This window comes from Tasmannia lanceolata, unplaced genomic scaffold (assembly GCF_043159265.1).
Source record: "Tasmannia lanceolata isolate RefF3 unplaced genomic scaffold, GAP_Taslan_0.1 ptg000015l, whole genome shotgun sequence".
Lineage (NCBI taxonomy): Eukaryota > Viridiplantae > Streptophyta > Magnoliopsida > Canellales > Winteraceae > Tasmannia > Tasmannia lanceolata.
Genome location: NW_027518692.1, coordinates 15,667,860 through 15,694,251, shown reverse-complemented (window position 1 = coordinate 15,694,251; position 26,392 = coordinate 15,667,860). Strand labels below are relative to the sequence as shown.

General features: G+C 39.9%; 1 protein-coding gene across 2 annotated transcripts; it reads right to left on the bottom strand.

Moving 5' to 3' along the window:
* Nucleotides 1-1,342: 1,342 nt before the first annotated feature.
* Nucleotides 1,343-26,251, bottom strand: LOC143846518 (cyclin-dependent kinase D-1-like). 2 transcript variants are annotated; one of them, XR_013234773.1, is made up of 8 exons: nucleotides 25,878-26,251; nucleotides 23,271-23,569; nucleotides 23,073-23,181; nucleotides 16,628-16,753; nucleotides 3,530-3,765; nucleotides 3,117-3,425; nucleotides 2,089-2,211; nucleotides 1,343-1,696 (listed from the first exon to the last, which is right to left on the bottom strand). XR_013234773.1 is itself a non-coding variant. In XM_077354967.1 (7 exons), the coding sequence occupies exons 1-7, from the start codon at nucleotides 25,998-26,000 to the stop codon at nucleotides 2,148-2,150; spliced, it is 1,266 nt and encodes a 421-aa protein (XP_077211082.1). In that variant the 5' UTR covers nucleotides 26,001-26,251; the 3' UTR covers nucleotides 1,806-2,147. The 2 variants fall into 2 exon arrangements, 1 of the variants encoding a protein (XP_077211082.1); XM_077354967.1 differs by lacking the exon at nucleotides 1,343-1,696 and having other exon boundaries at nucleotides 1,806-2,211.
* Between the last annotated feature and the right edge of the window lie 141 nt (nucleotides 26,252-26,392).

The following is a 26,392-nucleotide window of genomic DNA, read 5'->3' as shown; positions in this document are numbered from 1 at the left end:
TTAGAAGATTAGTGGTAAATGATAATGTAATTAGTCTTAGGTCATGATTAGGACAATGCTCATTTAAAAATCTGAACACCGGGGTATCTAGGTAGTTTATTTATTATTTATTTTTTTGAAGTCTTTATGTAGGTAGGTAGTTTACAATAATTTGAAAGATAGTCTGGATTTGTAGAAAAGTAGGAAGAAAAGTCAGCAAGAAACCTTGGGTGATGCGCTATGTTGCATCACTACGGGTACTAGTGTCGAAACCTGACATGGGTATCGAGTGTCAGCTTGGACAAACCTCAAAAAAAAAGAAAAAAGGACTATATATTGGCCAAAATATTTTAATCGAATCCAGAAATTTAATTATAATCAGTAATTTATTAAATTTTCGATAAACGGCGGAGCTCTACCAGCCGCTCGATCACAGGGACGGATTTTGGCATCATCACCAATGAATCCCGAAGTATTGGAATCTGATACATTTCCAACACAGGTACTTCGCTCGTTCAGAACAACCCGTGAAATCACAACAATATGACAATTGTATCCAAACTATTAGCCAACAAATAGATAGCTAAAAGGCTGTGATTTGTGGATTCGGACATGTGTTGTGTGTCAACATGGAGATGGAGTGGCCGACACGATAACCCCCTAAATTTAGAAATGCGGACACAGCTAAAACAGAAAGGGGCCGTTTGGATATGCGGATTTTAGAATCCTGGATTTCTTCAAAATTGTAGCTAAGAGATGAGAAGAAGCGCACCAGCCGTCGTTTTTGACTCGTTTTTTACTTCTCGCCCTTCTTATCTTCAGCAAGAGAGTAGCAGATCCTCCCTCACTTAAAATTCAAGAAATGTTGCCAGGACAGCAGCAGCAGCTTGATCATGAACCATCTTTTACACTGTTTTCAAACTAAAAACCTAGATTCTAAAATCTGCGTACCCAAACGACCCCAAAGTGTATATAATCATGATTTATGGATACAGATTCATGTGTCGAGTTTCGACACGGATATGAGGTGTCTGACAATGCAACATCTAAAAATCTAGAAACGGTGATACGCACATACATATAAAATTATTTATTACTATCATAATTTGTAACAATGTAGATATGTTATTCATTTAATAAACTAATAAATCTTAGAATTAATTAACTATAATCTAAAACAAATGTGACATAATCAAATAACAACACATTCATCAATTTAATCTACTTTTCCTTCCGTCCCCAATATGCGACAAGAAAGGGAGGCCAATATGATGCAATGAATAATATAATATTGGAATGAGCTTGTTTAGGAATTTAGGTTTAGGGGAGGGGTTATAAGAGCAAATATTAGTTAAAGAAGAGCTAAATAAAGAGTTTATAATAAAAGAAGAGTTAATACAATAGTTAAATACAATATTTAATAATAAACAGATTGTCACACTTGACACAATACAAAAGTATGTCCACACGCCTACATTACACTTCTAGCGGTATATTTAAAAGTGTCCAAAATAGTGTCGACGCGTGTGCACATGCGTGTCGTACATGGCATGACAGCAATAAATTCAAAGTGTCGGCTAAATCATAGCTAGAAGGACAGTGGGAAAGCAGCATGTGTGGTTTGGAATGTTCACTGTTCGGTGCTAAATTTGGGTTATCAATTATGGTCCATCAAAAGTGTGTCCACAAAGTCAAGATCAGTGACCACTTGTGGCACCTGTAGAATAGAGAAGGGGCAATTACGAATGATCATAACGAAGTTTGAGTATATACCATATTTCCTTGTGATGGAAATGATTTCTTCAAATTGACATACAAAAAAAAAATAGCAGCCAAACCAATCAATTTAGATCTTCATATTCATTGTAGCTAAATTATAGAAACAAAAGTCTGAATCATCTCTGGCTCATTTATGTCTAGTGTACAAGCTATCGAGGACAAAAAAATACAACTCTAAATTTTGTTAACCTCATTTTCCGCACTCCCATAGGAACATTTTAACAAATTGGAAACCTACTTCAAGGACATACATATATTAGTCCACTTAGGCCTTGTACTCTGAAATCCCTATTAAAATTTCCCAATAAGGAATGCAGATAAAGAAATTACCTGGAAGGCGAAATAAAAAATAAGAGCCCCACCAAATCTGTTTTTAAGGCAGTCTCTTCTCATTGGGAATGCTCAAATTCAAGATCCAAATCAAGTCGTCTCTTAAAATGTAACCTGTCGGCACTACAAAAAGAAACAAAAATCACGATTCATGCAACTTTGAAACACAATATTAAGAGGAAACTAACGAGCTTTTGCAGCCAACATTTCACTTTCTTTTGGGAGGGAAAGCAAATCTCCAAACTCGTTCTACATAAGCCAAGGTCATTAATTTTCTGTCATTTTGGCAGTTGAAATTTGGGAGTCAAGTACCAGATTGAAGCACCCTTAGAAATCGAATTTAGTGCTATAAACAATATCAATCCTGAACCCGCATACCTCGAGTAAAGATACATGGCATGAGTGGATATTTAATAATCCATTGGACTTTTTTTTGAATGGCTCATCCATTGGACATCATTACCCATATTGTTTTGAAAATGATAACTACAATCAATCCATACCGCATGGCTGTTCAGCTGTTCCTACTTATAAGTGAGTGTTCTTGCTACCATTAGTCTTTTCATAAAAAAAAACGGTGACAATTACACCGTAATTTTGCTACCAGTTCTGTAGTTAAGGATGCCTTCCAAATTGCCTGTTAATTACGACATTATCATAGTTAAAAATCCATTATAATACCGGTCAAAAATAAAAGGTTGTCATGTGACGCACTCGAAGAAAAGGAAAAGAAAATCGAATAAGGGCACTTTTTGTCACGCAATGTTAAAACTGAAATTGACAACTTTCACTTATGCCCAGTAACTACGAAAATGCTGTACATAACTACATATAAGGAAAAAAACAATTGCACAGACTGATTGGAACGGCCACATAACAAAATAACAAGGCAAGATAATTGGAACGGTCAATTCATAAAAAAAACAAGAAGAAGAAGAAGGGGGCAAATGTCATGTGGCCAATCACAAAGCACATCACAAGTGCGTGCGTTAATTATCAAATTCAATCGTCAACGGATAAAACATTACCTATTAAGTGTTGGTCTGGGAGGAGGTCTTGACCCAAATGCAGCAGCCAAGTCTATTGACATAGGCATAATTTTGCTCTGACTAGTAGCTTCACCCAGCAGCCTTTCATCTGCCTTCTCAACTCCGCTTTCATTTGTTTCTAATCCCTCGCGATGGGGCATTACTCTCCTCAACTTTCTTGGGGGAGACAATACAATGGGACCTTCCCGTGAATTAAAATCCATAGGCCTAGAATTGAGTGATTCCCCCTTAGGGGGCGGCCTAGGAAGCAATGCCGGTTTTGTTGGTGCAGGTACAGATGAAAAATACCTATATAAAAACAAAGACACTTTTCTTATTTAAGAGAAAAAAAGGGAAATAACTGAACAACAAATAGTTGCCTCCAATATAATTATCGGAACCAGAGCGATTGCCTGTGCTCTAATGCCTGTTGTGCAGAAATTCGGGCTTTTGGGTCATAAGTGAACATCTTTGACAATAGATCTAAAGTATCATCACTAGCCATGGGAAACAGGGAACGCAGTGGAGGGGCGGGAACAAATTGGTATTCAACATAATCAGGGAGGTAAACCATGTCAGGCCATTGAGAGGGCTTCGCAGTCCCGAAGGCTGCAAAGATCTTTCCTAGTTGATCAATATCACTCGAACCCTGCCAATTGAACATCGCACCTTTCAGCATTAAAACAAAAGAAGACCCAGCTTAGGCAATTCAGATATGATACGAATAGGTAAAATGAGAAAAGAACCCAGCGCTGGCGAGAATCCATACATGCAAAACATCCCACAACCTAAGAAGAGGACATATATAGAGATGCTAGTTTTATGATAATAAATGAGACTATAATGTAGAATTCACATAGCCCAAATTATGCATGCATTTCGTAAGAAGCATAAACCAAATTCCTTTGCCAAGAAAACATGTTAAAATAAGTGCATTATAGAGAGAAACTCTGAAACCAGGCGTTCAAGAGCATAGTCACAAATAGAGATCATAGGCTACAAAATATACTTGGTGAAACCAAGAAATTTATGTTAGACCAAATAGTCTCAAATAGAGACAGAAACACTGCTTATTCCCACAAAATAGCAAATGCCAGAAGAAAAGGAAAAACAATTTTGAGGTTGAAGGTTGGAAACTCCAGTTCAAAAAACAGAAAGGCATCGGTCAGGCTTTTATGGATTACTATACTGATCTTCACTCAGGCGAAGACCAGCGGAGACTTATTGCGACGAGATCAGCATTCCTTCGAGTAGTGACAATGGTGGCATTCAAAAACTCAAAAATAGCTTTAAAGAATCCTTGACATGAAGGGTCTGGGACATCTTCACTATTTGCTTCGAGTAGGAGTGGAATGAACCAAGGGTGAAATGCACCTAGATCTCACATGGCTGAGACATCTTACGGAGGAGATCCATCTCTGGCTAGGCACTCGTGTGGTTTGTTACATCCGAAGTGTCATCAAATTGTCACAAAACCAGGCCTTCCATGCCAGGACCAAAAATATTGAGATAGGTTACCACCTCAATCGTGAAAGTGGAGTGTTGAAGTATGTACTTACGATGTTACAAGTCATGAACATACCGCAGATGTCTTCACCGAGGGGCTTGCAGTTGATAATCATCAGCTAGTAAACAAGCTTAACATGCCTCGTGAACCATGTGAGCTTGAGGTAGACTGTTTAGGAAATTCAGGACCTACTGGTGATGTGGGAAGAGAAATAGGAGAAAGGAGAGAAAAGGAGAAGAAGCGAATAGATGAAAAAAGAATAGAAGAAGAATAGGGGAAGAAGAAGAAGAAGAATAAGTAGAGAAAAAGAGACGAAATTAGGGAGAAGTAGAAGAAGAATAGGAGAAGAGAGGGAAGAATAGAAATCTGGGGGAGAAGCTCTCAATCAATTCACCAAAAGTTTACAATAAAGTTGTAAAGAGGCCTATAAATAGGCAATTAACAACCTAAAAGATAGAAACCTACTAAAATAAGAATTCCTAAAAGGCTAAACTTCCTAATTCTAAATAACATGGAAAATAAAAGCCTAAAAACTAAATAACATGGAAAATAAATGCCTAAAAACTAAATAACATGGAAAATAAATGCCTGGAAATCCTAATGGGCAAATATGCCACTTATTGGCCTACGATCTGCATCATTCTCCCCCGCTTGAAAAGAACTCACCCTCGAGTTCTAATCCGTCAGGATCAAATATGTAGACAACCCACGCAAGTAGTATGAGTCGCAATCCGTCGAACTCTGGAATGCCGTACAACGCTCGTGATGTCTATGAAAGTGGTATGGAATGCGAGCGTAGTGATAGAGAAGACATCATCCATGAAGAACCATAAAGAAACGAACCTCTCCTGACAAGTAATGTGGCAGGGAATATAACAACGTACTCCTCCTATACTGGCATGAGAGCTTCAGGAAGTATCAATCCCTGCTCTACAAAGTCCTCTAACAAGCCTCGGCAAAACTTTCCCATAATACTCTCAACCGTAGTCTCATCTTGTCCAGCTGAACCAATCTCTGTAAATGCTAAGACCTCCTGATCAATCTGCGTAACAAGCTCCACTGTGTCAACACAAAGCTCGACAATCTGCTCAATCGGCTAAATGATAGGCAATCCTCCGTAATATACTCTCGATCATCTGTCTCAGGTAATGGCTCAAAAGTCAGGTCACTCGGCTCTGACACAGGATAATGCTCCGTAATCGGCCCTGTGGAAATCTCTGAATCATCATGCTCATCGTCATTGGCCTCAGCAATCACTGAACTCTGTGGCTCTATATCGGGGATCTCTGACTCACTATCTGCCATCATAGACTCGGTATCTGACATAATCAAGGACTCAACAACTATAAGGGTCTCATCAACACTAGTATCTAGGTCCTCAATAATGTTCGCAACTTCCTTCTCATGCATGCGGCTCTCCAAACATCTGTTTTCTGCTCAATTTCGGATTCTCGTGAACAACGGGCAGCAGCTTCTTGTTCACGGCGGGCTGCGGCTTCACATTCACGACGGGCTACCTCCTCACGTACCAACCTCACCTCGCAGTGATAAAGAGGCACTGGCGCATAAGCTCTCAGAAAATTATGACGGACATCCTTCCATCGACTGTATGGAGGTTCGCCTAAGTTACGGCGTTGTGTCACCATGTGTGTCCAAAATGACTGAGCTTGCCCTCTTACAGTTTTTCAGAGTTGGCAGATGGGTGCACGTTCATCGTCGTCGTAGTACACATAACATGCACCCAAAGTATAGATCTACTGTATACATGCATCCTCATAATAGCTATAGTGAGTGCGGCCTTGCCAATAGCTTTCGTCGTACCCATCAAAATATGGAACAAATGGTGGAGCCATAAGGATCGGTGTCGAAAACTGAAATCAACCGTCTGATTTGTTTGTCATGTCGAATGGACGACACTGTTTTTCGCGGATCTCAGATCGGACTCCCGGATGGCTCGGATCAGCGATCGGACCAAAATGGACGGACGCCCAAAGTTGGTAGTTGTAGTGCTTGCACTCACCGTTGACTTCTGAAAGTGGGCTAGATATATTCTAAAAGTTGTCACGAACAACTTTCGTGTTGATACCGAAACCCAGTTTTGAGCGGAAATGGCTCAAGTGAAGAGAGAGAAAATGTAGAGAGAGAAAGTACTGACTTTTTCTGATTTTTCTTCCTTTTTGGGGGGGGGGGGGGGGGGGGGATGACTAGAGGTAAAAAGAGGGGGGTTAAATTTGCCTTTCGTAAATGGCAAGGGGTGTCCAAGGGGTAAAAGAGGGGGTGAAATATATTAGCTAAGTCAAATAATGGAGTGCCCAGGGAAGAAAGGGGGTGGGTATGATATTAGATAACTTGCCTCTCACAGGTTTCTTTAGTATTTTGTGCTCCACCATCAATCGAATAAAAGAATGATTACAATACGTCACTTACAAGAAAAATTACGAGAGAGATGGTGGATTCAATAACTTGCAAGGCAAGTTCCTGTGGTGATGTAACTTCTTCTTTCTTTCCTTTTTTTGCATCTAAAAGTAGAAACTTACCTTTTACCCTATATTAACCACAACAGCAGGCTAGCAATTACTAAAGACAAAAAGGATAAGTGACTTAAAAGGATAAAGCAACCAGCCTTTTTTGTTTTCTTTCAGAGATTTTCAAGGAAACCCTCCGTGAGTTCCGTTCTCACGAGTCACGACTACCTCACCAAAGAAGAAGGCAGAGACGGTGGTGAAGGCGAAGGATGGTGTGGGCGGTGATGGCTCCGGCGGAAGCTCCGGCGAGGTGGCGTGGTGTACGTCCCCACTTTTTTTTTTCTTTCTTCTGATGGGATACGGTTTCGGGTTTCAAGGGAGAATGGGTTTGAGAGAGAAAGGGTTTGAGCTGTGTACAGAGGTTGAAGGTGTTGGAATAATTGGATATGGGAGGTGGATTATAAAGGGTGTTGTTATGAACTTGCGTGGGTTGTTAAAGACAAGGGTAAAGATGGTTGGTTAGAGAAAAGCAAGTGCAAAAATCTGCACTTTTTGGGGCTGCAAGGGGCAGCTGATTGGATGTTGGTTTTGATGAGTTTGGGTGCATAACAAACACTATGTAGATGAGATGGTAGTGTTGAACGATAAGAAGGTACCCAAACAAACTGATTTTTAATGATTAGGATCTTGGGGAGTGTAGAAATTGGGGATTTCAGGTAGATTTAAGGGGCTGGGATTAGCGAGAATTGTAAGTTTAAAACGTGCTGTTGAAGAAGATGATACCAAAGTGATGAGGTTTTTTTTTTGCTTGGATCTTTGGCTCTGATACCAAATTTGATGTAGGATCGGGAAGAGAAATAGAAGAAAGGGGAGGAAAGGAGAAGAAGAGAATAGATGAGAAGAATAGAAGAAGAATAGGGGAAGAAGAAGAAGACTAAGTAGAGAAGAAGAGACGAAATTAGGGAGAAGTAGAAGAATAATAGGACAAGGGGAGAAGAGAAGGAAGAATAGAAATCTGGGGGAGAAGCTCTCAATCAATTCAATTAATCATCAAAAGTTTACAATAAAGCTGTAAAGAGGCCTATAAATAGGCAATTAACAACCTAAAAGATGAAACCTACTAAAATAAGAATTCCTAAAAGACTAAACTTCCTAATTCTAAATAACATGGAAAATAACAGCCTAAAAACTAAATAACATGGAAAATAAATGCCTAGAAATCCTAATGGGCAAATATGCCACTTATTGGCCTATGATCTGCATCATTTGGTTTGGATTTCCTTCGTGATTAGGAGACAGAAATCATTTGGGTCTTCTCGGGGCCGCTCAGAATTACCGAGGTCAAAGTGCTGCTCAATGGGTTAAGGTGAATGAAGCGAAGTTGGGTTAGAGATGGTGTTACTTATGGCTGAAGATTTGTTTATGCTATTTAGAAGAAGCCGTGAATTTTACCCTCCTTCTTCATTTATATAAGCACCACCATACAAAAAAGTTTGTGATTAATGATAGGCGTATTTTGGTCATTTTACCAAACCCGTATAAATATCATTTGTAACCTATATTTTACATTATTGAATATAAAGGAACTGACATTTGACTTCACGATTTCTCTCTTTTACTTCTTTACTATCTCGATGATCTATCATATTCAAGGGAGTTTTTACAAAATAAACATTTTGGAGCAGCTAGTAGAAAAAAAAGGGCAATTATGAACTTCAATTTTTGCAACAATGTTTTTCATAAACAAAAATAGAAAGATGGTTTGAAATTTAGGCCGAAATTTCAGATTTCGGCTGGGACTGACACCGAAAGTACATTGAATAGGTGTAGGCCCAGATTTCACCCAATTTCCAAAATTTCGGAATTTCAAAAATTTCGGCCAAATGTTTTTTTAAATTTTTTTCCGAATTTTCAAAAATTTGACAAAATTATCAAAAATAAGATTTTAACGAAATTGTTTTTTTAACCAAATTTCTGCATTTCAGTCGAAACCGAAATTTTAAACCTTAACCAGAAAGAAGTAAAGTATAAGTGATTAAGAGGAGGATGTCCAGAGAGACAAGACTTCCCCTAATGGGGCATCCCTACTTGGGCCAGACCCACAAGTAAGGGAAATATCCAAAGATGGTATCCGCACCCAAATTTAATCCATAATTTCTTATTCAACTCAACTAGGGTGTGTTTTAGGTGTAAAACAAAATTGCAATTTAGGCTCTTTTTTATTGCAATTATGTGCAAACTGCACTACGAAAGGCCCAAGTTGGAATTTTAGATGACACTCAATGCATCCTCAAACAAAAAGAAAAATAGCAAGGAGATTTTTTTGAGGATTTATTTGGAGAAGAATTGTTACAAGAAAAGAGAGGAAAAAGGAGAATGAGAGAACAGACTGAGTTGGAGATAGCTCCCCCTCATTTATGCATTTATATAAAGGTGAAAAGGGTACAAGGACCAAAGTGTCTTTAGGCACATATACATACTTCTAGCACTCCCCCTCAAGCTGGAATGTATATATCATGCATTCCTAGCTTGGTACAAATATCATTTAGCTTAGCATTACTCAAAGACTTAATAAAAAAATCAGCTAGCTGATCCACCGATCGAGTGAAGGTAGTGCATATCTCGCCCATTTGGATTCTCTCACGTATAAAATGGCAGTCCACCTATATGGTGCTTGGTTCTCTCGTGAAAGAAAGAATTGGTAGCAATGTGAATAGCAGCCAACAGCCTTATTGTCGCAATATAGTTGAGCTGGGGATAAGGAAGAGAACAATCTCGGATAGGAGAGAGCGCAACCAGATAAGCTCTCCACTCGTATGTGGCATGGCTTAATATTCTGATTATGCACTCGATTTGGCCACTACGTCGTGTTTTTAACTTCGCCATGACACTAAGTTACTCCCAACAAAGGTACAATAGCCAGTAGTGGATCTCCTATCTACTGGTGACCCTACCCAAACTGCATCACAAAATCCTTCTAATTTCCCATGCCCGTGTTTCTTGAATAGTAATCCTTTCCCTGGAGCACCTTTCAAGTACCTGATAATGACAATCTGAAGAACTGCTGCCCAGTGAAAGGTATGTGGTGAGCTCATAAACTGGCTGACTACTCCTACAGCGAATAAGATATCTGGACGAGTGATTGTAAGGTATATAAGTTTGCCAACCAACCTCCTCTACCTGCCAGGATCATCTAACAACTCTCCCTCATCTTGATGAAATTTTACACTCAAGCCCATAAGCACGGCAGCATGTTTTACCCCAAGGGAGCCTGTCTTATCTAATAAGTCCAATACATAATTTCTTTGCGAAAGGGGAGAATTTATACGGTGTAAGCCCTTATTATAGTCACTTATTTTTAATAAGTACTATACGGACCACACTATAGGATGATTCCAAACTGTCCATGTTATGGGCCATAACGTAAATAGGTTGTGCCCAAAAAATCATTTCCATACGATTATCCTAGCCCTCCGATCTATAGAGGTTTCCATTATATGCAGTTCATCTATGGATCGGAGGGTTGAGATCATCCTATAGAAATGATTTTTAGGCACAACCTATTTACATTATGGCCCATCATATGGACAGTTTGGATCATCCTATATTGTGGCCCGTACCTTACTTTTTGAAAAATAAGGGACTATAAGGGCTTACACCGTATAAAATCTCATGAAAGGGATAGATTACTGCGATAATACGCTACCTCAATCCCAAGAAAGTATTTCAAGCAACCCAAATCCTTGGTGGAGAACTCTTTCAGCAGGAAAGTCTTCAACTTCTGTATGCCGACTGAATAAAAAAATCACTCCATGTAATGATAATATCATCCACATACATTATGAGAAGAACATGTCCAGCATTAGGTTGATGGCTAAAGACGGAGTGACCAACCGCACATTGTTTCATGCCAAATCTCATGACAGCATCTTTGAACCTCACAAAGCAAGCTCTAGGAGATTGTTTGAGACCATATAATGTGAAGTCTTCAAACTGAGAAGGATATCTCCCCCTGAGCAAAACACCCTGGAGGTTGTTCCATGTAAACCTCCTCGGTTAGGTCTCCATGCAGAAAGGCATTTTTGACATCAAGCTGATATAAGGGCCACCCTCGATTGACGGCTAGTGAAATCAACACACCCAAAGTGAGAGGATTTTGGCAACGGGGGAGAAGGTCTCTGCATAGTCAACGTCGAATGTCTGTGTATAACCCTTGGCAACCAAGCACGCCTTAAGGTGCTCAAGTGTCCCATCTGGCAAGTATTTGATGGCAAATATCCAACGACAGCCCACGGGCTAAGCACCACGAGGAAGAGGGACCAAATCCCAAGAATGATTGGCCTGAAAAGCGGCCATCTCAAGATCCATAGCAACACGCCATCCTGGATGAGCAAGGGCCTCGGACACAAACCGCGAAAGAAACAAAAGACATGGAAGACACAAAGCTGCGAATTAGAGGAGTGAGGTGATCATAAGAGACAAAGTGAGAAATAGGATGTGCAGTAGAACGGGATCGAGTACTGGAAGCAATAGGAGAGTCTACAGACACATCTGGAGAGGGAAGAAGAGGTACCCCAAATGAAGGAGCAGGTATCTCCAGCTGAGAAGACGATGCCTCGGGCGTAGGGTGGGGGGCATCGGACATCGGTCGCCGTTGATAGACCTTCATATGAGCTGGAGGAGGGGCCGAAGTCACCTGCAATGGAGAGGAAGGGGCACCACGGGATTAGGAAGAACAGGAAGAAGAAGAGGAACCTGAGAGTCAAATACAATGGGACTGCTCTCAGCAGTAGTAAAGAACGAGACGGATTTAAAGAAGCTGACATCGATGGAAACAAATAAGCGTCGCAGCCGAGGGCTATAACAGCTATAACCTTTCTGGGTGCGAAAGTATCCCAGGAAGGGACACCTTTCCGCCCGAGGATCTACCTTATCGAGACCAGGAGAGAGGTGCTGGGCAAAGCAAACATAACCAAAGACTCATGGAGTGAGAGGAAAAAGAGCATGCTAAGGATGTAAGACGGGGAAAGGAGATTTTCCCTCAAGCACAGAGGAGGGAAGTCGATTAGCCAAGAAATATGAGGTAAGGATGGCATTGCTCCAATAGGCTTTAGGAACTCGCATATGAAAGAGAAGAGTGAGGGTCATATCAAGTAAATATCACAATTTCCTCCTAGCTACACCATTTTGCTGAGAGGTGTAAGCACAAGAGGACTGATGCACAATGCCATGAGTAGATAAGAAGTCCTAAAAGCCATTAGATGTAGAAAAGTACTCCCTAGCATTATTAGTGCGCAAACATTTAACAATGCAATTATATTGATTAGTAATATCTGCATGAAAGGTGCAAAAAGAATGAAAGACCTTAGAGCGGTCTTGAAGTAAAAATAGCCATGTAATACGAGAAAAGTCATCAACAAAAATGATAAAATATCTATATCCAAAAAGTGACAAAGTCCTCGAGAGACCCCATACATCTGAATGTACCAACTCAAAAGGACTTGAGACCCGACTAATAACTCTGGAGGGAAAAGACACGTGATGGTGCTTCACAAGTTCACAGGATACGCACTGAAAAGATTGAATAGGACTAGAAACAATGGATGTCTGCTGAAGTCACTATAGTCAGGGATGACCAAGGCAACAATGCCACTGATATGCTTTGACTGAAGTATGCAAAATGACACGCGAGGGTGTGCAGTCAAGACGATACAGCCCATCCACCTCATGACTCGAACCAATCGTCTTCCCAGTCGAGAGATCATGAAATAGATAAGAAGGAAAAAAGTGACAGAACGGTTAAGATTTTTAGTAAGTTGGCTGACAGAAAGTAAATTAAAATGAGACTTCGGAACACAAAGTACTGAGGATAAGGTAAGTCCAAAATGAAGGGAGAAAGTACCAACACCAAAAATGGGAGCAGTGGTCCCATCGGCGAGAGTAATAGAATGAGAGACAGAATGAAATGGCAGAAATGAACTAAGTGAAGTAGAATTACCCGTCATGTGTTTGGAGGCCCCTGAATCAATGATCCAGGGGCTGGAGGTGGTGAGAAGAGAGGCAAATGAACTACCATGCTGTGCAAAGCACGCAATTGGAGGCCGGCTGCTCATACGGATGCATTGAAGCTCCTTAAAGTCGGCCCTAGAGACGACGAAGGTATCACCAAGTGCGTCTGTTGTGCTGGCAGAGGATGATGTAGGGGCATCAAGAAGACTGGTGGCAGTAATATGAGCAGAACAATGTAGACGGAGCTCGGGATGCAAGGCATAGCAAGTATCCACATGATGTCCAGCCACTCCCACGGCCTCGACAACCCCTACCACTGCCAAAGGTAGCACCGCCACGGCCAAACCGGTCACCACTATCATAGGTGGTGAGCGCATTACCATCATGCCGGCCACATGAGGGGCCATGTTATGCCAGAGAAGAGTGCAGATGGCGTAGGCGGAAGCATATGGAAAAGGCGAAGATGGTCTTCAACCCGGTAGAAAAAAAAACACCGTCTTTTTCAATAAAATCCCTTGAATCCACAAGGAAATAAGATAAAACCTTGAATCCACAAGCAAGAGAAAACTGAAACGAGTTTATTCCATTGAGAGATCATTTCAAGATACACATTCGGCAATATTTATAGAGTTTTTGTTTCCTAATTTCTCTCAACTAAAATACTAATATTACTAACTAATTGTAATCTAATAAGATTCTAACTTATCTTTAATTAGAAATTGTAAGTGACTATTAAATCTACACAAGTCGTCCACCATCAACGGATCACGGCATCATCCTGTCGCCACCGAGCATAGGAGGGATCCGTGGAAGGGGGAGGATCACGCTCAATGAGATCGACCTTACCTCGGGCCAGGAGGTAGGTCTCAATTGCCATATGCCAATTGAGGTAATTGGACCCGTCGAATTCCTCCGAAGTCATCCGTGGGTAAGAGTGCTCCACAGACGGAGAGTAACTAGAAGATGGAGCTGTAAGTGGAGGAGTCGAGCTGACAAGAGGATCCATGATGACAGGAGGATCCATAGAGACCAAGAGAGAAGAAGACTCTCAACCACAACGACAGATGATAAACAAGAGAGTGGCAAGAAGCAAGGAGAGCACGGGACAGGCCCAGCCAAGAGACAGCGGCTCCGATGGAGAGACAAAGGAAAAAAGAGACATAGAAGAACTAGCCAAATTGACAATGGAGGCTAGGAGATGAAATCGGAGCCGCGGAGACTAAGAGAAAATACACCCAAGAGAACTTAATCCATTAAGGAGAGAGTAAGAATGTAAGAGAAGAGAGAAAATAGGGTTTTAAGGTCTGATGAAGGGTAAAAAAGAGGAATAGAAAAGATTTGGGAAGGGGTTGTCGGTTTTAGAGCAAGAGAAGGGGATTACGGCACTGGTAGGGTAGGGTAGGGAGGGAGGGGTTATGGCGCTGATGTGGGAGGATGGAGAGCGGTGAGGGGTTTGGGTGAGGTAGGGGTTACGGCGCTAGTGATGAAGAGGGCTGACGAGGGGTTTTGAGGGGTGGAGATGGGAGGAGGTGGCTTGAGGATGGAGGGTTAGGGTCTGGTCGTGAGTGGGGAAGATAGGAGAGGGTGGTAGATGAGAGGTGCCGTGAGTGGGGTAGGGTTAGGGCTGGTCGAGAAGGTGGGTAAGGTTTGGTCGAGGGTTTGGGTGAGGAAAGGTGCTGGTTAGGCTTAGGGTTTGGTTGAGGGATTAGAAGAAGAAGAAGTAGTAGATGTGGGGTGGAGGGTCCGGTCTTGTGGATGGAGGGTGTGGCCACGAGAGAGCAGGGGTCCCATCCGATGAGAGGTTAGGTTAGGTTAGGGTTTTGGTTGGTGTGGGGGAAATGAAGAAGAAGGGAGGGGTTGCAATGGTGGTCACTAGGGGATCAAAACCCTATGGCTCTGATACCACGTTACAAGAGAAGAGAAGAAAGGAGAATGAGAGAAGAAGAGAGTGAGTTGGAGATAGCTCCCCCTCACATATATATTTATATAAAGGTGAAAAGGGTACAAGGACCAAAGTGCCCTTCGGCTCATATACATACTTCTAACAAGAATAAAGTAAAGAAGGCAAAATACAAGACCCCTAGGGATTTCGAATTTGGTTTGAGATTCGAGAATTATGAGAAATTGAGGCAAATGTCGAGGATTTTGAAAGGTGAAAAGGGGACAAGGACCAAAGTGCCCTTAGGCTCACATACATACTTCTAACAAGAATAAAGTAAAGAAGGCAAAATACAAGACCCCTAGGGATTACAAATTTGGTCTGAAGACGGAGGGATAAAACTTGAAGATTTTGAAAGTTCCTTGTTCAGGGAAATCTCAAGCAAGGATGGGCTGCGTGTGTTCTATCATGAAACTATCATTTGTAACTATCCCCAAACAAGTTATGGAAACAACTAATTGTTAAGGATGCATTTGATTAAACAAGCATATTCAATCTCCGGAAAAATTGTAGAAATGATTCAAAGCTTCCATTAGTAACTCAACTCAACTCAACTCAACTCAACTACGCCTTTGTCCCAAACTAGTTGGGGTCGGCTAATGAATCATTTAGAAAATTTTCATGAAGAAAGTGAAAGAATCTACCAGGCTCAAATTGACCAAATCTAATCCTGACACTAGTTGGATTCGTCTACATGGACCATTTTCTTCCATTCTATCCTATCCAAGGTCATGTTCTCTGTTATGTTCCTAGCCATGAAGTCTTTTCTCACTGTTTCTACCCAAGTTGTTTTCGGTTTGCCCCTACCTCTTTTTACTCCATCAGCTTGGCACGAGTTACTTCTTCTTACTGGAGCATCCAAAGGCCTGCGTTGGATATGCTCAAACCATCTTAAGCGGCGCTCTCTCATCTTCTCCTCAATTTGAGCCACCCCCACCTTTTTACGGATGTCTTCATTTTTAATTCTATCTAACCTTGTGTGGCCGCACATCCATCTAAGCATTCACATCTCCGCTACACTCATCTTATGCACATGCTGCTTCTTGGAGCCCAACATTATGAGCCGTACAACATGGCTGGCCTCACAGCTGTCTTATAAAACTTTCCCTTCAACTTGGAAGGTATTTTACGGTTGCACAAAACTCCTGAAGCATGCTTCCACTTCAACCAACCTGCTCGTATTATGTGGTTAACATCCTCTTCAATCTCTCCTTTCTTATGTAGGATTGAACCAAGATAGCGAAAGATATCCCTTTTAGGTACCTCCTGTCTAGTCATATTTACTACATCCTCGCCCCGCGTCCTTACATTACTAAAGTTGCACTCCATATACTCTGTCTTAGTCCTACTCGGTCTGAAACCTTTGGATTCCAAATTAGTTCTCCATAACTCTAACTTAGCATTAACTCCTGCTTTGGTTTTGTCAATGAATACTATGTCATCTGCAAATAAAATACACCACGGCACCTCATCTTGGATCCCCTCTGTGAGTTCATCCATAACTAGCGTAAAAAGATAAGGTCTTCCATAAGTAAAAAGCTTCCATAAGTAACTCCACAATGTACAAAACAACAAAAAAATAATGCTTCACCTGTAGAAAAGGTCGACGGAGGAGAAGCTCAGCAAATATACAAGCTGCAGCCCAGACATCCACACCAGATCCATATTGCTTGGTACCAAACAACAACTCTGGGGCTCTATACCATCGAGCAAACACCTGGACAAGAGGAATTATTAACACTGAAAGTTAATAAATGTAAAGTGAGACACAAGCTTAAATTTAAATTTTGAATTATGATGCAAAATAGGATTTGTTTTCACTGTGCATACATGAATTTGATAGGAAACAAAAAGTATAAGAGGTATCACTTTAAAAGACCAATTGGAAATAATAGATGTACCAAATGTGCATTACGAGAAGATGCTTATGAGTAACTATACTTAAAATTGCTTGTTGATTGAGGACAGATCATATACTCACAAATAACAGTGCAATTACAATGAACTCATGCTAACTGTTACCCAGAAAACTCAACAGGATATCTACAAAAAAAAGTCCCATTGAATGATGACTATATCCGCTATTCTGATATTCAAATTCGATAGAGATTAAATTGTAGCAGTGGAAACGGACTTTTTTTTTTCTGCCGAATAAAGGTAAAGTAAAGAGAGAAATATTCGAAGTTTCTTTTTGGTTCGGTGAATTCGTTCCAGTCGCCTTATTTGATAATCTCATTTGAAATCATGTAAATGCAATTCCTATTTGATATAGCTATTTGTGCAAGTATTTTACGATTAAGAAGCAACAACCACTGTATTCAGAGATGTTTTGCTTCTACACACAATGGAGAATGAGAACACTCAGTATGACCCAGCCACATGAGTAGAGATATGGCTCAATAACCCAAGGCTAATGTTCAAAGGCACAATGCGTGTGCCCTTGCATAATATGATGTGTTGTTGAAAAGGAGACTTAGTCATGGAATTTCGTGATCCAAAGGACTTCATAAGTGATGGCGTGATGCACATTGCGCAAGTTCCTTCGATATCACAATTTCCATCTAGATTGGTGGAGAATTAATATAAAAATTTCTATCTTCGATTGTGAAGTATGCTAAAGTGGAAATCACAAACAAAATAAGAATTTAAAACCAGATAAGCTTTCCCCATTTTTGGTCTCCCAAAAATGTCCCAGGATCTACGGACAGTTATAACAGGAACAACGTGGGACACTTAGAAGTTTGAATAGGCTGATACAGCTTGTTTTTTTTTTTGGAAAGATGAGCTGATACAGCTTTTGCCATCCCCAAATGGAGATAAAAATCAGTATGAATATCAGGGATGTATTTGTATTTCTGAAAAGCCAAAGACAAATCTTGCTTAAGCTAATAAATGTGATTGAAAACGCCTTGTACAAACAGTTGAATATGATCCAATATTCCTCTTCAAGTTGGAAGAACATAATGATTGTGAGACCATAAGCACTCACAGAACCTAAAACAGTTCAAGAGAACACGGAACCACAACAACATGATTAAATTATTTTTGGTTAACAGCAAAAACATTGGGTTGGCAGTCCTATGATAATCCTAATGTTCCCGCATCCGCAACAAAAAATATCCAGAACTGCATAGGACTAAACCATATTGATACCATTAACCCTAGTCACTCTAAACAAGACCATATGATACACTTTAACCCTTGTCACTCTAAACAAGACCATATGATACACTTTAAAACAAACCACATTGATATCTCTAACCCCAGCCACTCTAAACAAGACCATATGTGACACTTTAAACAGTAAATCCTCCGCTCCTAGAACCTAATCCTATCACTAACACCTACCCTTGATAAACCACAAAACTCCCCAACCTATTAAGTACCACCTGAATGCTCGAACCCAAACTTTCTAGTAGACTTTTTAATTCCTATCCCCCACAACCACACCATAGTTTTTGGCTATCACCTACCTCCACAATTCATCCCCCTACCTTCAAATTACAACCGCTTCCCAAAAATAATTTATTCCACTCCTTTAGCCTACATATTCCCAAATCCCAAATATATTTCAGAATACATAACTCCTACCATAGAACTAGGTGCCTTATCAGGTATCCTCCATATCACTACAAAAGAAATCCTTTTGAACACTAAAGTCACTCTCTACCACACTCATCGGGACAATGAACAAAAATATCTGTTGACCCACATATCATTTAACCTACATATCCTCAACAAAAATACCCATGTTTTGCTAGTAGCACTCATCTGCTTGATAAACACATTTTCGATTATCAGTTGACGCTTTTGAGGAATTGTAACAGCTTTTCATAAAAATATAACTATAAACTTTCCCAACAATGTGTTAATCAATTCATTTAACAAACATATCCTCAAGGGAAATGATATATGCACTCCCATGTTTTGATAATAGCACTCATCTCTTTGATAAACACTTTACCGATCAGATGATGATGGCTTTTGGGGATTTAACAGCCTTTTAACTAACTAGAAATGTGTAAATTGAAGGAGTGTATGTATCAAATATCGGAGCATGGGTATCATTTCCCCATTCTAAAATGTCCCTCCCTAGGCTCTATGTATCTCCTCTTATAGAACTAAATAGTACTTTTGGCTATAATCACAATCTCTTCATATAAATCCTTTTGAAGGCGTTCATGCCACTAGCACCCCCTCTAGGGCAATTGAACAAAGCTACAAAATTACCATGACACATTTGACAGTGCTGATTTTATTAGCATGGTTCACCCTCCATGACTTTCTTTCCAAGACCGAAGCTTCAACAACGGCGATTTAATTAAGCATGATTCCCCTCCGTGACTTCCTTTCCAAAATTGAAGCTTCGTTTCAAATCTATCCACCGCATATCGCAACAATTTAGATAGTTTACTCATACAAGGGTAGGCATAAAATAGAAGCTAGGCAAAATATTACAATGACATTTCAATGTTATTTGTGTTTCTCTTTCTTTCTTTTTCTTTGAAGGATAACAACATCCTAATGTTAAAAGATGTCTCCTTAGAAATAACACAAACCACTTCCAACCACATATCGAAGCCCAAAATCAGTTTTCAAACATTGCTACAAGCATAATGAGCCTCTCGACCAATTGTTAGACCACCCAAGTAAGGCCTATCACACACTCTCCATCTCCACTTACTCAGACCATGCCAGCTGGCCCATAATAAAAAGCAGAAAATAAGAAAAGCACTATTACCTTTCTTCATTATCAACCCCCCAAACTTTTCACTATTTTGTTCATCCTTGAACCCATCGATACCTTCAAAGTCTATATCCCCTTCTCTTATAATAATATCATTATTCCTCCTTTCGCCCTTCACTTGCAAAGAGATAAGTTTGAGAATTTTACATTTTTTCCCTCTGTAGACAGGACTAGAATATCACTAATACAGTGCCTAATAACTGATGCAAATGTAATCTCCTGTGATTCAAAGAATCAAAGAAGAATATTAAAGATCGAGGGAAGCAGAAAGAAGAGGTGATTTGTGCGTGCAATCCCAAACTCTAGCTTAACTTCAGGTCACTATTGTCGGCTCCATTTTGGAGCATCTGAGTTGAAACTTGCATAGAGGATCATCATCAAGTCAACTACCTATGGTTCAAATTTGGTGCGATGAAGATCACATTTAATAGGAGAAAACCGATTTATTAATTATTGCAAATAGGAGCAGATTTATCAATTTCTTTTTCATACTTATGGGAGGTGCAATTTTAGTTTCTTTACAAGCATGAAAAGCCGTAGGGGGGTTATCAAACCTAGGCTTTTATATATAATAGAAAGAAGGGAACTTTCTTAACTATTGTTTTCTATTCTACAGGGAGGGTTATGGTTTACCTTATTTCTCCTCCTCTTCAACTTGATCTTCTTCTTGGATCCATTGCATGTTGTATTTCTTTCCTCTTTGATAGTACATTTACATTAGTTGGTATCAAAGCCAATTTGGTTAGTGATTTCACGGACCATGACGAGTGGAGGAAACAATTGACTGAACCAGAGTTGTTTCAAGCTTTGCAAAAATTGAAAGGGCAACTTTGCCAATGATATGAACATTGTTATAGAGAAAAAACCAAAGCAAGTACTTTATTGGTTGTTCGATGGATAAAGGATTTTTTAATATGGGAGATGTCTAAAACCAAAAAGTGAAGCTTGAGGCTATGAAATTCAAGGACTATACCTGTCGGTGGCATTTTTCTTATGGAAACAAAGCTTGAATTGGACCCTCTTGACAATATTCGCTCCATCTAGGATGGAACTAGTGTGTCGATAATTCCCTCTCAGGATTCGCAGGAGATTTGTAGGTCATGTGGGACCCTTGTGAGTTTTAGAGTCGTCAAATTAGCAATGGCATATGGTCAACTTCGATCCAATTATCTATAGATTCCTTTTCCAGGCTAGTGTCGGCAATGTATGCCCAGTTTTAGAGTGGTCAAATTAGTCTGGTACTTGGTCAACTCGATCCAATTATCTATAGATTCCTTTTCCTGGCTGGTGTCGACAATGTTATGCCCCTGGTAATGATTTGGAGAGGGACCACCAATGGATTAATCCGTTCAATGTCAAGGATTCTTATTAGAGCCATGGTGTGTGGCCGGTGACTATGATGTTATTACTTTATTAAATATTATGGCCTACCGAGAGTCTCTCCCAATCTTGTGTAGATTGGATACAACCCTCATCTCTCATGATTGGAGAGCTTTTTCCATGATCCTTTCAGAGGATGCTCTCTCACCGTATCACGGATCATGCCCCCATTATATTGGGTACGGATAATGAGCTGAGAAGATCGTCCGCTTTTAGGTTTGAATAAATATGGTTATCGCACAATTGGTTGTCATCTAATGTAGTTGATGGGGCACCTAGTGTCTGTGTTTCACAAACTTGAAGCCTTGAAAGGTATCCTCAGAGAATAGAATAAACGCCAACTAGTTTGGGACAAAGGCTTTGTTGAGTTGTTGAGTTGTATTGTGCGTAAAAATATGATCATGTAGAAGATAGCACGTTTTGACGTCAAGAAGAGGAAACTAGGCTAACCGAGGCTGATCGGAAATCTAGGGAAACTTTAAAAACCGAGTGGGTCAAGGTCATAGACCAAGAAGAAGTCTTCTAATGACAGATCTAGATCTTTTTAGTTGGTTCCTAGCTATCAAAAACTCTTGAGTTTTTATCATCAACCGCCACATCTGGAAAGATGAAAAAGTTGAGTAGCAAATTATCTATCTCTGATTGAGAGTTCCCAATAAGAGAAGAATTGAAGGAAGGAATCAAATCTTATTCTAAAATCTACTAACCTGGGTGGGTAATAGACCCTAGATCTTTGGTGATTTTCCACAAATCACAGAGGATGCGGCTTTCCTCGAATCTTGTTTCTTCAAGAATGAGATCCATAGAGTTGTTTTCAGCTTAAATAAGGACAAAGCCTTGGGACCTGGTTTCTCCCTTTGTTTCTTCCAACAAGATTGGGAGGCAGTTGAGCTAGATCTTATGAACATATTGGATGGGTTTTATTTTTTTGCCATCGCACGCCCAATGCTTTTATATCACAAATTCCTATAGAATGTGGTGGGTATTAGGGATCTTAGATAAATGAGTCTTATTGGAAGTGTGCAAAATTATTTCCATGGCCCTCTCTTTGAGACTTAAACAAGTTACGCCATTATTGGTTGCGCTTAAGTGGTTTTGTGTCGGTTCATCAAATCTTGGACGGGAATTGAGAATTCATGCCCCATCCCCTCTAGTTCAGAAATTTAGAATTCCTCACAAGTCACCTTACCCTCTCAAACATGATAACAGAAGGGCCTTCTCCACTGCGCCACTTTGACCAACCAAGACCAGATTAGCTATGTTATCCACTCATGGACTTTTCCATTAGGATGAAATTCACATCTCCGTCTCTGTTTCAGAATTTCTTATGCATGTTGTCCACCCATGAATTTCACCATCAAGACAAACAACTGATACTGAACTACTTACCCAAGTTATCCACCCATGGATTTCTCCATTAAGACAGATAACTTTCACATCTCTATCTTTGATTCTAGTCTTTTTTTCCCTGCCTTGATTTCATTGCAAGTCGAAATTTTCAGGCACTCTATGCTTCCATGTGGGACTTCCCTTTTCCAAACTTAACATCTAAACCCCAAAGATGGACTGCTACGTAAACTTGCCTGCTGTTTTGGTGGAAGGAGCAGATAATATGAAGAGATCAAGGAAAGCGTGCCATCAATATTAATGGTGTAAGCTTTCACCTAGGTCCTGCATTCTAGATTATGAAGAAAGCATTGCATCATCAACATAAAATTGGAGATAGAAAAACAAGAGAACGGTCAACTAGCGATAGCTTTGTTTATCACAAAACACATGTTACGCATACATGTTTTCATGAAAAACAAGGACACGATCTTGCATATGCCAAACATCCTAGCACCCTGGACATAATTGGCGGTTATCATAGCATTCCCATACATCAAAACTTTAAAGATAGAGGTCATACCTGATGAGTGAATTTGCGATCTGGGCTCCCAAATATACGTGCTAAACCAAAGTCTGCTAACTTAAGCTGTCCATCAGCTCCAATCAGCAAGTTATTTGGCTTCATATCCCTGTACACTAGAGTTAGTATAAAATTTGAAAAGCATATACTGAAGCAAATACACATGATATGAAGTTTAGCAGATGGAGTATCAAATACCTGTGTAAAACCCATTTTTTATGGCAGTGGGCAAGACCTTTCAATGTCATTTGCAGGTATGATTTTATGTCAGCGGGAGAAAGAACAATATTTCTATCTCGAATAACAGCTTCCAGGTCACTCTCCATGAACTCAAACACAAGATGCAAGTTTCCTTTGTGGGGGAAAGCATCTATCAACTCAATTATATTTGGATCTTTTAGCTCTTTAAGGAGTTTAATTTCCCTAAGTGCAGTAAAATTTACACCTTCCTTGTACTTTCCCAGTCGAATTTTCTTAATTGCAACTGTTTGTCCTGACTGCACAAGTTATGTAGCGTATTAGACATAAACCAACCATAGGTTTTAGAGCAAGAGAATAGTAGAAAATTAATAGAAACATTAAGAAGTGAAGTAAAATATGAGATTAAAATAGTGGATCTAAGAGGATATAGAACCCATTAACATTAAATTCTTCTTCAGAGTTAGTTCAGCAAAGTAGATTATAAGTTCAGAACAGTCACCAGAGAAGTCCTAGCCCGCAGCACTGCAGCCAATGTATGACAACAAATTCTACGGGATTGGCAACATAAAAATAAAAATGAAACATCCATGGGCTTGGACTCAAGATCAATATCTCAAAGGCGAAAATACCACATACCCGTAAAATATGATGATGAATGGGTTGAACAATAGGGCACATAACTCGAAATTATTACAAAAAAATATCAAAATCATTTCCAAGCTCCGTGAATCTATATAACTGGTTGAGAGTTGAGACATGTGAAGAATCATTCTCAAAAAAAAAAAAAAGGAGGCATGTGAAGAACCATTAATTGCACATTACATTCAAAGATACATAAACCATGAGAACTATCATAAGCATTGATATAGAAAACAGACAACAATTACTGAACACAATAAAAAAAAAAGGTAGGTGTTGATAACAGACAGTTTCCAAATATGAAATATATATATATATGAGGAAACTGTTGGTGAGCTTAAGCTCACCAAACTTATCGTGAGCTAGCTTGCCCAATCACATGGGTCCCACATTTTGGGGAGTGATCCAAACCATTCATTTGCAAGGCCTTATCATAGATAGGTGTGTCTGTCCATTTTTGTCCTCCACAAATGGAGGGGTTAGGATGATCCTATGGAGCTGATTTTTGGTACACCCCCCATCTATGTAAGGGACTTTCAAATGAATGGTTTGGATCATCCTAACAAAGTGGGCCCCCATATGATTGGGCAAGCTAGCTCACCAACAGTTTCCTCTATATATATATATATATATATATATATATATGAGTTAAGTGAAGCTACACATACGTGTGGCTAACTTAGCTACACCGACGGCTTAAAATACAGTGGGCCCACATTGTTTGGGTGATCCAAACCATTCATTTGATAGGCCCTCACATTGATAGGGTGTGCCCAAAAAATCAGCTCCATCGGATGATCCCAACCCTTCAAACTGTGGAGGCAAAAATGGACAGATTTGTGAAGGCTTTTACACGTCCATTTTTGCCTCCACAAATCGTAGGGTTGGGATGATCCTATGGAGCTGATTTTTTGGGCACACCCTATCTATGTGAGGGTCCATCAAATGAATGGTTTGCATCACCGAAACAATGTGGGGCCCATTGTATTTTAAGGTGTCGGTGTAGCTAAGTTAGCTACACGTATGTGTAGCTACACTTCTCTCTCTCTCTCTCTCTCTCTCTCTCTCTCTCTCTATATATATATATATATATATATATATATATATATATATATATATATATATACATATATATATATATGCGTGCGCACGCGCAGAAGCTAACAATTCCACAAAAGAACGCATATGAAACCGTGCAACCATAAAAAAAAAGTCACATTCAAATAACTTTGTGCTTCTGCTCGCGTATTAACTTTGTGCTCTGACTCGCACAAAGTTAATATGGGCACTGGGTCGACCCTAATGTACCCAAGAATCTAGGCAGATTCATGAGTGCTCGGTGCCAGATTAGTGAATTGGTTCTCAAATAATCCGTCAATCAGCCTACACGTATAACAGAACATGGCACCTTTGACTACAATCAACACGAAATAAAGGCTTCTTCAGTTTGCGGAATGCAAAAAACAACTGCTTTCTTAACTTAAGACACTAAATCACATCCTCCATGATCAAAAAGAAACAAAAAATAGCAAAAATTAACGAAAATAGAAAATTTCAAAACCCTAGAAATCAGAGTTTATTTCAGGATTCCAACAAAGCCTCCCATTTTCATACAAAGGAAACCACACAAAACCCTAAAAAATAGACTTTGTTTCAAGATTCCAACAAAGGAAATTTTCCACCAGAAAGCGAAAACATTCGCACAAAAACCCTAAAAATCAGACTTTATTTGATATTCCAACAAAGCCTCGCATTCGCATACAATGGAAATCGTTCACCATAAAGCGTAAACATTCACACAAAACCCTAAGAATCAGACTTTATTTCAATATTTCAGCAAAACCTCGAATTAGCATACAAACCCCTAAAATATCCACCAGAAAGAGGAAAAATTCACACAAAACCCTAAAATCTTCCTACTAAAGGCGAAATATAACCAAAAGTAGTAATAAGAATCGGATTTACCTTGGTGTCGATGGCTTTGAAGACAACGCCATACGTGCCCTCGCCGAGAAGCTCGCGTTTTAGGTATCGATCTGCAACTCTTTTTGAGAGCAATGGATCGTGGATATGATTCGGTTCCGACATTGGAGATATTTTCTTCTCGTCTAGGGTTTTGAAAGGAATCTAGTCTGATCATCTTCGAGGGTTGTTCATTTAAGGAAGCAGAGAGATTGGGATTAGGCCAATGAAGGTCTCTTGTTCTTGTTCTTGTATGAGGGATCCATGGATTTTGAGATGGAAGGAGAGACCGAAGTGAAGGGAAAGAGGGTACGTTGCAGAAATATGGGGACGGTAGAGAATGAGCAATGTATCATTTTATATGTGCGAATGTGCGATGATCGGAAAGTGGTGCGAATTATCCTATAATGGGTGCGAATCGCTTTTTTATTTTCTTATATGCTTGGAAATGTCTCTAAATAAGAATGGGAAATATACAGAGAGAGAAAAGTGTTTATGCGCAGGTGCGCAGGGAGCTC

Excerpts from the sequence above, each read along its gene's own strand:
- LOC143846518 (XM_077354967.1), bottom strand. The coding sequence starts at position 26,000 with ATGTCGGAACCGAATCATATCCACGATCCATTGCTCTCAAAAAGAGTT. Across the intron at positions 16,754-23,072 it reads ATCGCAAATTCACTCATCAG|GTGTTTGCTCGATGGTATAG; the intron begins GTATGACCTCTA and ends CCTCTTGTCCAG. Across the intron at positions 3,766-16,627 it reads TCCGTCGACCTTTTCTACAG|GGTTCGAGTGATATTGATCA; the intron begins GTGAAGCATTAT and ends TTCAATTGGCAG.